Below are 13,051 nucleotides of genomic sequence, written 5' to 3'. Positions count from 1 at the left end.
TTTATCTGCATGATTTTATGCATTGCAGCTGCACAACTGACTAATAAAGATAATCGCATTAACAAGTAGGTGTACAGGTGTACCTCATAAAATGCTCAGTGAGGGTATATTTGCATTACTTTGTTTATTCATCACACTTGAAAGAAGTTGAGCATATTGCATTGTCGGATACAGTCTGCCTCGGCAGCGTGCTTTGTTGTACACTGCACATGTTTGAAAATTTGCATTTTGTACACATTATAGATACCATGTAGAAATACAGTAGTAAGGTTAATTTGGTAATCTGAACATAGCACACATCTTTTGTAGGGATGCAAGGTATTAAGTAAAACCACATAAAACTTGTATGACTGGTGTGTAAATTATTCCATTAGATCATACACACAAAGAATTAATGTAAACTTGATCAAAAAATAGATGAGGGTGTCTGCATATTTGAATGCCTGGAATCTAATGATGTGATCAAGTCAATGTGTACTTAGTAAGGAACCCACAAATTATGGCAGATGTGTATTGTTTGCTCCCAGTGTGTGGAGGTCACTGCCTACGGTAGAATCATGCTAGTGTGAAAAGTGCATAAAGCGGAGATAAAAACATTACAGGACATTCAAAAATCTTAGAATGGTTTCTGGAGAAATGTGCATAAAAAAACTTGATTTGTAATTTGAATATTGCATTTATTTAAATACATTAGAATTTGCAAATGTAACAACTATTGGCATATGAAATTCAAACACCATTTAAATGAACAAAACATGGCTCACTTCATTTTCTGTGAATAGTGTGTCTCACACACTAGTTTATTTTCACCACACTTTTTCCATCTCCATATCTCCTCCCCCCGCCGACACTGTTCACAGACTACTTACAATACGAGTGCCCGATACAAATATGAGGTAAGAAAGTGGTTTGACATTTACAGAAGACAGATCATGCAGAACATGCCTAAAAGCAACGAAAATAGTTTTGTTGGGAACAATTAAGAAAAAAAAAAAAAGTACACAGTGTGTGCAAAATAAAATAATGAATTACACAGCTTTGCATCTTTGGTTACGAAATAGGCTGAACAATTTCACAGTTTTTTTTGTTTTTTTTTAATCCCCTTCCCGACCCTAAAACATACAAGACATCAGGGTAGGGGGTAGGAGAATATGGCAACTGACTTCTTTTTTTCCCCAACATACTAGCAACAGAAGTTTTCTTCATCAGGATAGATCATTGAGGATTCAGTTTTGATCTTTTCCCACAAACCTGTACAAACTTATGCTCTCTTTATTCTTTACACTATACAAAATATACATTCACGCCAGGTCTCGACCCCTTCAAATTCTTTATCTGCTAAGAAATTTAGCTGTTAGTGTTTGAAATCTACCCACTGCTACTTTGTTGTTGTTGTTTGGTGTATTGATGGTTTATGTCGTAGACTGCTGCTGAGTTTTATGACCAATAATTGTCAAATTGAAAGGTTCCTCTGTGACATTGTTCCTCTCTAAAAATAGCAGCTCTATAATAAATAACAAACATTACAATTTAATTTGACTAGTCAATCAAAACCATGTTGTAAAGTATGGTGGCTCTGAAAATAGACTCTTGCTTCTTACAATATGAAAACTGCAATGCTAAAAAATACACCTCTTTCATGGCTGGATTCTCTTTATTAAAAAAATAACTCTGTAATTTGGGGTCAGTCTCTCTCCACAAACCTCATCCAGGAGAGCAGAGCCAAGCGGGACCCTGATCAAGACCATGGTCCACAAGCATGCGAACGTTGTGCCAGAGCAGAAAACGCCACTCTGGTCTTGACAATGGAAAGGCCGGCAGTAAGAATGCTCACCGAAACACTGCTGGTAGTGAACAAGACAGATTTTCTGCTGTTGTAATAATATATATACGTAATTAGAGGCTTGCATTCTCTCCACTGAGGAAGAGCAAGGATGCACTTCAAGCGGAGGTGACATTGGGCTGCTGTTGTCGTGGTAGAGAGTCCATGGTCATACTGGTGTCCAGCTGAAGGTAAGGCTGTGGGGGCTGCTGGGGCTGGGCCGTGCTGGGCTCGAGCTGGGAGGGAGCGCTGGAGGGGTTTGAGCTGGACTGGACGGAGAGCTGGGAGAGCTGCTCGCTGTTGGCCAGAGACTTGAGCACAGCGTTCTCTCGCTCCAGTACAGAGTTCCTCTCAAAGAGCTCCTTTATCTGCTCCTTCAATACCTCCACCTCCTCCCGCACAGCATACATCAGATGGCTTTTCACTAAATCCTGCAGGATGGGGCCAAAACATGACATCACATTTCAGAAACAATTGCAGTACAATACTTATCCACATAATGTGATGACATTTACTGCAATCACTACTACCACTACAGCTAATAATAGTAATAATGATCATTTATTGACTAAATGTAACAAATAAAATATATTTATTATGTACTATTAATTATATTATAGATTATACATTTATTGTAATATATTTATTTGCTTATTACAATATACTTATTAATTATATTTATATATTTAATAGATAATTATGTATTTATTCACAATATATTTTATTACATTTGTGTTTATAAAAATGTATAATATACATATATATATATATATATATATATATATATATATATATATATATATATATATATATATATATATAACATTAATGCATAGTAAATTCAAATAAATGTAAATACATACATTTTATAAATATGTAATTAAATAAATATTATATTTACAACTAATTGCAATTTTAAATAGAATACATAAAATCTTACCATTGCTTGCTCTATTTTATTATCAATGGCGACGACACTCACTCCTGAGGCACTGCAATGGAAATAAAAAGAGACACATTTAAAACATTTGTTCCATGAGATTCATAAAAACCATGTTCTGTTTTGCAGACATTTTTAAAACCTGCACATTAAAGAATAATACACTGTTGTAGCGTAACATTTGGTGTTATATTGAACACCTATTCAACCGCGCCACTCTAAACACAAGTCAATCATCCAACAGAACGCCACAATTCCCGCCAATATTACCTGGTGCGCCCACAAATCAAATGGCTCGCGGAAGAGAAGCGCGAGAGTGCAGGTGAGAACTGCAGTGCGCGAGTCAGTCTGCTACTCATAACGACAACGAACGATCACAAACAGCTCAAACACTAGAGTACAATGAAGGACTGAAGTGTACAGTGGTGTGTGGTGGGCGGCAACCCACATCTGATACTTTTACAGGATTTTCTTCCCAAAGCAGGTGGAGTCTAACGTTGCTTCTATTTGAAAACATTCGAGAGAAAACAGTGGCGTCATTTAAAAAAAGTAAAAGTAGCCACATTCTGCCCGAATTTCAACTGCATTACGGTGTAAGCATGAAGTGCGGGTGCAGCCTTCAGTCCTGCCCTGTCTTCAATTGAGAATATATGGTGTATATAAGGAGCAAAATACGGCAACAAAGAACCCGTAAAATTGTACAGTTAAAGACCTGAATAAAGGATGAATAGGGAAAATTCAGCTTGCTAAACGTCTTCAGTGCCCAAATACTTGGAGGTTACAATAAGGCACTTACAATGGAAATTAATGTTGCCAATTTCTGGAGGGTTTAAAAAGGCAAAAATATAAAGCTTATAATTTAAAAAAGCAACTGCATTAATTCATCTGTTAAAACCCATGTATTATCTGAGCTGTGAAGTTGTTTAAATTGTCTTTTTTTATTTAAAGTGATTTTAGGGTTTTAAGGTTTGTTGACATCGTCATGGCAACATAGTTGTAAAATTGGCTATAACTTTACACAGAAAATGTTAGCAAGTGATTTTATCCTTTATGTCCTTTATGTCTTGTGGCTATACTTTTGAAACAGTTAGTATTTTAACATTCAATAATTGGCCCCCAATCACTTCCGTTGGTACTGCCACACTGTAACCCAGATTTTTACTTTTTTTTTTTAAGAGGAATGGGGGGGCCTGGTAGCTCATCGAGTAAAGACGCTGACTACCACCACTAGAGTCACGAGTTCAAATCTAAGGTGTGTGGAGCGTCTCCAGCCAGGTCTCCTAAGCAACCAATTGGCCCGGTTGCTAGGGTGGGTAGTCACGTTGGGTTAACCTCCTTTTGGTCGCTATAATGTGGTTCTCGCTCTCGGTGGGGCGCGTGGCGAGTTGTGTGTGGATGCCGCGGAGAACAGCGTGAGCCTCCACACACGCCATGTCTCCACGGTAACGTGCTCAACAAGCCAGGTGACAGGTTTGCGGATTGACTGTCTCAGGCATGGAGGCAACCGAGATTCGTCCTCTGCCACCCAGATTGAAGTGAGTCACTACGCCACCTTGAGGACTTAAGAGCGCATTGGGCATTCCAAATTAGGGAGAAAAAAAAAAAGAGGAACGAACGAGTTGAAATATGTTTTTGTTGTAATCAACATGTATTGAAGCCGGAACATTCCTTTAAGTGTTATTATAAGAAATGGTGATGTTACATAGGGTAAACACAAACACTCAACTGTACCAACTTTCTTGGAGTTTGTTGCAATCATCTGATTTGCAATGTTTATATAAAAAAATAATAATAAACTTCACAAGATAATAATGATGTGTTGTTGTATTGCTTTCAACATAGTACAGTGTGAATAGACCTTACAAATCTCTACTTGGTTTTTATTAGCATTTTCCATACTGTCCCAACTTTTTCAGAATTTGGGTTATACAATAAAGCTGAAACTCTATGGGAAAGTCAGAACTGATTAGGCCCTCAGTCAGGCTGCTTCACAGACTATTTTTACATGCACTTAAGGAAATGGTTAATTCCAGGGCTTTTGCAGAAATAGGCATTTTGAGACCTCACATAAACAAAACGAAACTTACGAAACTTCAGGGAGTAGGAGAAAGCGGTTTAACACCAAGGTTTTCTTCCAGAAAACACAGCTTATGTTGTCATGTAAACGCACAAGCGGCATTGTTACAGGTTTTTGAGTGTGCATTTTCGTGAACAGACCGGATAACAATCGTCATAGGATGGAGCCCCTCAACAGGTCAGCACTGCAGAAAGATTTAGACATTTCTGGGAGTACAGCGGGAAAAGCACATAAACTATAAACTGTCCACACCAATGTAAAATATCGACTGCAACCCTCTACGGTCATGTTGGAGAAAGAATTGCCACTGGATAGTACATTTAAATTTGTACTCAACAGACTTATATAGATATATTTCCAAAGTACATATATCAATACAGTATGCAGAATTGTACATTTTATTCATATGAAGTCATTAAAGTGACTTCATATGAATACAAGCTGTTGCCTCTATTTGAAATTCCATAATTCTTTTTAACATAATATATACAAGGTTGGAACTTAATAATTAACATAGAAATACACGTAACAGTTAGGCTATAATTTTATAATTACAATTTAATACATTACATTATTAATAATTTAACTGCTACTATATCAAAACAACTACGCAAAACATGTTTTTACCAAAACCTTGCATAGTTGCAGCATGAGCCTATTTGTTAAATTCTTTAATTACATTGTTTTCTTAAGTTAAAATATTGAACTATGCATGATTTACACATTTATTACACTTACTTTATTTTGTTTTATATGCACTTGTGTGATTTACTTTGAGTTTACAGTGACATGTATAAAAAGCACTAAATTGGTAAGAGATCGCTCTCTTAAAGACAATGGCCGCCCGCAGTGTAAAAAACTAGACTAAAACCAGCTTCATAATCTCCAGATTCTAATTCAGTAAACAAATCAATAACTACACAAATCAATAACTAATTAATAAAGTTATTTACTCGCCATGTAGAGGGGCTGGACTGTCCATTACATACGTGTATATGCACTGGTTACAGTACATTGTGGGAATCCCAGAGTTTTAAAAGGAGAGAAATGTCACTATTGCAGCGTAATCCTGCTGCAGGTAATGGTAGAAAGTAAAGAAAACAAGCACAGCAACAATTCTGGAATATGGAAATATAGTGAAACACTGGAGAACAAAATAGCGAAGTCTTCCTCAGATGCCACATTTGTGATTTACACAAGTGCTGCGGGGAAATTAAGTTGCTGTGGAGAAAGCTGCTTACTGACCGAGCTTCATATATACAGGAGAAAAGAGAAAGTCGTAAATATATACACTGTTTGTGCCTTAAGCAATAAACAGCTTTCTAGTGTCCATTTAAATGTAGTCATTGTCGTGAAATGCCATAACGTCCAAATAACAAAAAAAATCTAAAATTGGCAGAATTTGACAAAGCTCAACAGTACATTTGGACAGTGCAAAAGTGTTCCGTTAGACCAGCCCCGACCAGTAATTGGCTAAATGGGCAGTGGTGGCTCAGTGGTTGAGGCTCAGGGTTACTGACCAGTAGGTCGTGGGTTCAAGCCCCAGCACCACCAAGATCCCACTGTTGGGCCCGTGAGCAAGGCACTTAACTCCAGGTTGCTCCGGGGGTATTATCCATGTAATAAGTGCACTGTAAGTCACTTTGGATAAAAGCGTCTGCCAAATGCATAAATGTAAATGTGAAAGTCACTTCCACATAAATTTAGATTTATAGTAAAAAAGGACTTAAAAATTTATGTTTCTTAACCGCACCTTTCATATCACTTTAGAAGATATGGATTTAAACACTGGAGTCTTATGAATTACTTTCATGCTGCCTGTGTGTGCTTTTTGCACCTTCTGAGCTTCTGATTCATTTGCATTAAATGGATCTACAGAGCTGAAATATTCTTCTAAGTCTTAATTTGTGTCAGCAGAAGAAAGAAAATAATACACATCTGGCATGGAATGAGGGTGAGTAAATAATGAGAGAACTTTCATTTTTGGGTGAACTATCCCTTTAAAATTGTGATATGTCCTAGTGTGAATATTAAACCAAAATGGTTGCAGCTCATAATCTGAAAACACCCCATTTTATAAGCATCACACAGTGTGATTAGTTAAGTAGATAACAGAACAGAGTTCAAATACACTGTGACATTCTATAATTAAATCGCAGTATTTTGCTCTTCAATAATCACACTGGGTCATATAACCAACGTCTTATCCAAAAGTGTGAAAACTACAAATCATGAAAACAGAATCAGAAAAGCCTTGTCAAAATATAAGTTTGTTTCAAAATAAAAGCTTGACGCTTGCTTGGAATTTAAGATAATGTGAGAAATATAATACAAGTATTTAGTCAAATGTATTTCATTATTATTAGGGGTTCAAGCGCTTAGCGCTGAAACCCTATTGTAATTGTTAAGATTTTTATTATTAATATTATTATAATTCCACCATATAACTGATCGGGCAGAGCAAGGTAACTTGGTCAGATGGTAGTATTGCTTGCTACTCAGAAACAAGGACAATAGGGGGCACTACGTGAAACTGCTCTTAACCGTTTGTCGTAGACAAGTGCATTATTATCATTGGAATCATTGGCTCAAACCAAACAAAACGTATATCTCCGATTTAATATCAGTCTATAAAAATTCCGGCAAATTATTTTCATAAAACCTACTTTTGCGAACTAGTCCTAGGTTTTTTTTTGTCCGATCGATACCAAACCAGAGCCAAATGATTCTATGGAGTCTCAATATCAAAAGAAAATTTTGAAATTTCGACTCGAGCTTGCTACGGTATGCGAAAACGACGGAAGTAGGAGTGGCCAATTTTACGTAACTGGCTAGAACTCTTGAAGGAAATGAGATCTCTTCACCAAACTTGGCATGCTTATGTAAGAGGTCAACCCTTGGTCGTCCAGAAAAATTGCGCTATAATACCAAAAAAACATGAAATTGGCTGTAACTACGCAACCGCTAGTCTAACTGAGTTGAAAATCGGCATGCAGTGTCTTTTTCCAAGGTGCCATGACTGTCTACGAGGACATTGGCGTATCTAAAAAAACATGGCCGGCATCGGCCAATTAAATTTGAGCACCTATTAGACAAGGTTAACGGAGGCCGATCGGCACAAAACTCAGTGTACTTGTTTGACTACTAGTTGTAGAGGTCTTTGAGAAATTTGAAAGAAATCGGACATCGAGTGGCGCTAACTAAACTGAAACTCATGCTGATTTTAACACATAGACACAATATAAATATCATAAGTTAGATCTCCTCAATCAGAACAACTTTGCCTCAAGAAGCACTGCTGTCAATCAAATCATTCATTTAAATATTCATGATTATGTAAAAAAACCTACTTTTGCAAACTAGTCCTAGGTTTTTTGCTTAAACTCAATTAAACTAATGCAGTACAATTCTCTGTACTCTCTAGGTCAATAGTTATCAAAAAATTTGGAACTTTAACTTTTGGATAGCTATAACAGGGTCATTTAGAAAATGGGTTGGCAAAATATACTCAAAATCCTATAAATCCTAAACGAAAAGTCTAAACTTCACAAAAGTGAGCACATGCAACAAATAATTCTAAATAAGCATACAAACATTTTTGGAGATTGAACAATAGGTGGTACTATAACTGTTAAAAAGTTTTAAAAAGCACATATTTCCATGGTAAATTAAATGTATTGGCTGTAAATTGTCTTTTCCATCTATGATCTAGGTGGTTACATGCTTGCTAAAAATACCTTTTTACGCATGTAGGCCTTAAACCACTTGAACATCGTTAATTGCAGCTATCTGCTATATTTATGATTATTATTATTATTTTTAACCTACATCTCACAAGAGTGCTGTTGTACTGAATATAAATTTTCATCAATGTTTTCATTTATAATGTGATGCTCTGTTGTGCAGCACTTTATTTGACAAAAATAGGACCAATGTTGAGTTTTGATTATTTTGTGAGGATCTTTACTAAAGCACTTAATTTGAATGAAAAAAAAATATGTAGTATTAGTTTCTATTTTCATTTGATTAAACACAATTTCGACGATGAAATCTAATTAAACTTTAAAACATGGAATTTTAAACTTGTAATTTGGGGGTATAAAACTGTTTGTATAGGGTCCTATTTGATAAACTTGAAGACATTTTTACTTGAGAAACACGAAGGAAATATGCTTTATGTAACATTTTAATAGGCTCAAGGAGTGTGTTCAATTGCATTTTACCTATTTTTTCAGTGGTATTGAAATTGGTATCAAGAAACTTCTTTCTGCAATATTTATTCGAATCGTAAAAATACGATTCAAATTTTGCCAAGTTTTGCTTTGCTGGCCATATATACAGTGAGACGCATGTTAATCCTGTACACACAAACTAAAACTGCCAGTTATAACAGAATGCACTGGGTGGCGCTGTTGAGTGTGGACAGAAGTTGATCACATTTGTGGAGCAAACGGTTCTATCTGTACGTTCAGATGGACACCAGAAAAGTGGCTTACTGCGAGAATGTGGCTTACTGCGAGAAAGCTGGTTTCTGTTTAAAGAGTCCCCGTAGCAACGTGATTCCTGCAACGCTTCTGTAAACATGACATCCGAGAAAGACAATGCTAGCTGAGGTAAGGGACATTCCATTAGTTAAACTGGTGTGTATAAGTGAGTATAGTTTACTGAATACGTGGATATGCTTTTTTTCCTCAACAAAAATATGAGATACAATGAGATACAATATAAACATAACTATTATATGCTGAGTGTTTATAGTCATCCTGTACGTTAACTGCGTCAGTCTCCTTCATTAGCATTTTTTTTCTTCGCTTTGTTTTCACGCATTGCTTGTCATATATATATATATATATATATATATATATATATATATATATATATATATATATATATAAATATTAAGTGCATTACATTCTTGTGGCAGAAGAGCTAATAATTTATAAGACAATACAAAAAGCGGCTTTAGAATACCATGTATTGTTTACTACCATATTATTGAACATAAACCAATCATTGGCATACAGTTCACAGTAAGCCATTTCGCAAGTGAGTTTGTCAATAAGTTCGAGATTTATTATGAAGGCTTGTTTAAGGACCCGTCAATGTACACCTGTGTCAGATGGACGCTTGTGTAGCATCTCGGGTGCGTTGCGTCATAAACATACATTTTTAGGTCACTGTGTCAAGTTAAATAGTTTAATACTTAGAACACATCTTGAGATCCCTTAGTTTGAATTTGCGCTCCATCAAGTGTTTTGAACGCAAGAAAGTAACGAATGTTCGTGTTGTGTTGTCTGCCGGATGATTGTTTTCTTCACTGTATAAACTGTGCATTACCACAGAGCTGAAGTTTCACTTACTGCCCTCTGGAGTAAACAGGTGGTACTACAAGCTTGCATTTCTCAGGAATCTTCCTTATTACAGTCCGTGGGTGTTGCAATTAATTGCGTTAATTTTTTGAATAAAATTAATCACACTGAATTATCATGTTAAATCGTCAGCCCTAAAATAAATAAATAAATAAATAAATAAATAAATAAATAAATAAATAAATATATATATATATATATATATATATATATATATATATATATATATAAACACACATGATATAAGCTTGTTTTTTTAATGGTGAAGCAACCTTTATGACAAAAAAAAAATATTTTACAACATCTCTTTCTCATTAATTACCTTCATTTAAATAATAGAATATTCAAATAATAGTTTTTTATGAGCTTAAATATTTGAATACCAAATTATTGATGAATGCCCATCCCTAGTATAGGTATCAACTTCTGAAACTTTGGTACTGTGACAACACTATTATCCATCCATCTCTCCATCACAACCCTCCTTACTTGTTAAATAAATATATTTATGGCACTGAAGCCACAGATACAGGTTTGATGTGTAGACCCTGACTGCCATTGAGGTCATTAAATGAAAGAGACATTCTGTACTTTTCCCTGCAATTTACTTGCACAGGAATAGAGCAAAAGCAGATTAGCATCAACCAAAAAAGGCCTCTTTAAGAGGAAATGTATTCAATACAAAAAGCGTACTGATACAATTTGAGACTGTGAATGTTCTCCAAGCTGTTTAAAGGGCACACTGACAATAAACTTCCACAAACATAGGATAAACTTACATGCACACTGAATAATTAGTCTCATAATGAGAAGTCAAAGTGACAACATTTCAAAAATTACCCAATTCATTCATTTAAAATGCAATTTTGTTTCAAAAACAGGTACATATGTCCACAGTGTCCAGAGCGAACACAAAAGCAGTGCATTGGGTCTCATCACTAATGTCACAAGACTGACCCAAGACTATAACCATGAAGATCTTTGCACCAAAAGAAAGTATGTTGGGGAACTTGTTAGAATGACATTTTAGATCCAGTCTTGCAACATATTAAGACCACAGCAGTGGCTGAAGTTAACCTCAAGCAAAAGTATTCAAAGGCTGCAGCCTTGTCCAGCCAACCAAAGGATAACTTGTCTTATATGACTCTCTTCATTCTTGTTTTCAAGAAATATGAAGCTGGAGTATCCGAGGTCAGATCGTAATATTAGAGCAAGAATCAATACTGACTCAACTCAGCAAAATGTCATGAATAGCTGCAAGGTGGAAAGTCACTTATTACACCAGTACCTGACAAGAAGAGGGAGGAAACCAAGTCAATAAACTTGCGAATACTGTTAAACCAGGCCAAGGGCGTCACTGATTTCAACTTGAATAACAAAAATGGTGTAAGAGTTGGTAAATTTGATTCATTTCCATTTTCATGGAACAATATAGTCTATAAAGCAGTTTGAGGGTGTAGGAAGACTTGATTGTATCATGGGAATGGGCAAAACTGCAGAACTCGTTTAATGCGGCTTGTTGGCCACGATTATCTGATTGGTAAACCTCTCTTCAGGGTAGTGTAGTTCTGCACTAGGGCTGGACGATATGCAAAAAATATTTAATGAATAATCGCCTTAAAAATATATCACGTTTTCTCTTGGGTCAAAAATGGTCTTCGGTGGTGGCAACGTACACATTCATTGCGATGCAGTTTTGTTTTTTCATAATTGCATTTAATATTTAAGATGAGTTATAGCATTTCATGTTTATAATGAATATTATTTATTTTTGTTCATGTGAGCATCTAGAAACTTCTGAACACCTTATTTATGGGCTCATTATAATATTCATGAATAAACCACTTTACTGATTTGGGACTGTGCTTCTATAGTAAGTGTGTTTGTTTCCTACTTCATAGCAGATATTGTTTTTCTTTTATCTGACTATTGATAATTTCGGAATCCAAATTTATGAATTTGGATTCATGTATGATTTTATCACTTTATTTCTTAGTTTCTTTAATACAAATATATATATATATATATATATTAGGCTACTGAACCTGCAGAGTTGCGTTCACAATGCATGCTAACCGCAAACTGGTCCGTGGAAATAAAGCGAACTAAAATCATAGCACCTCCTGTGATGATCGGAGATCATTTGCAGCATTCTCATAGACAACATTGGGGGGGATGGATGATCACAAGTGAAAAATCACAAAAAGTGAACGCTTGTTCTATGAGACTTTTTGTCAGATTTCATCGATATTCGATAACATTGTCCTATCGCCCAGCCCTAATCTGCACCAGGAATTCTGCTTTTAAACATGATTTCTGTTTGAAATAATGCAGTTTGATGGCTTCAGCAAAAGCATATTCCATTTATTAACAACCACACAGTTCATGGTAGGTCTGTCTTTAAAGATTTATAAGTTAATCATTAAATATATATATTTTTTTATGGAAAAATTAATGGGATTTTTACCTCCGGAAGAGCTTAACTGCAGCTCCACACTGGCTTTCAGTTAATTCAAGATTAATTGTGTAATTGAACACAAGCAATGAGTTTGAAATGCACCAATCCAATTTGGGATTTTATTCCATGTTTATCGATATTGCACTTTTTCATATGAGCATTATTGGCATTGTAAGCATATCAGAGAGCACCAAGCCTTAAAGCCATGCTTGGCCCATGCAGCACACTTCAAACATTTGCGTTCACACCAGGGTCTGTCCCATTACTGTACCTATCACAGGTCATCTTTGAGTCCTTAAGCCTACTGCCAGACTGGAAGGCTTGGAAGAAAGCTGTGGAGGGGTTCCTGCACTCCATCCAGCAGAAAAAGAGAAATAGAAGAGTT

The 13,051-nt window shown here is 35.8% G+C and overlaps 1 protein-coding gene across 2 annotated transcripts in view; it reads right to left on the bottom strand.

Annotated features, from left to right (window-relative positions):
• Positions 1-154: 154 nt before the first annotated feature.
• Positions 155-13,051, bottom strand: part of LOC127645202 (TSC22 domain family protein 2-like) — a 31,514-nt gene continuing 18,617 nt past the window's right edge. Inside the window, exons 2-4 of one of the 2 annotated variants that reach the window (XM_052128742.1) lie at positions 12,938-13,012; positions 2,763-2,814; positions 155-2,253 (exon numbers count right to left, since the gene is read on the bottom strand). In XM_052128742.1, coding sequence (XP_051984702.1) covers positions 1,942-2,253; positions 2,763-2,814; positions 12,938-13,012 — 439 coding nt within the window. In that variant the 3' untranslated portion in view covers positions 155-1,941. The remainder of the gene's footprint in view (positions 2,254-2,762; positions 2,815-12,937; positions 13,013-13,051) is intronic. The other variant, XM_052128743.1, reaches the window with a different exon arrangement.

This window comes from Xyrauchen texanus, chromosome 6, assembly GCF_025860055.1.
Source record: "Xyrauchen texanus isolate HMW12.3.18 chromosome 6, RBS_HiC_50CHRs, whole genome shotgun sequence".
Taxonomy (NCBI): Eukaryota; Metazoa; Chordata; class Actinopteri; order Cypriniformes; family Catostomidae; genus Xyrauchen; species Xyrauchen texanus.
This window is presented reverse-complemented; position numbering and strand designations above follow the sequence as displayed.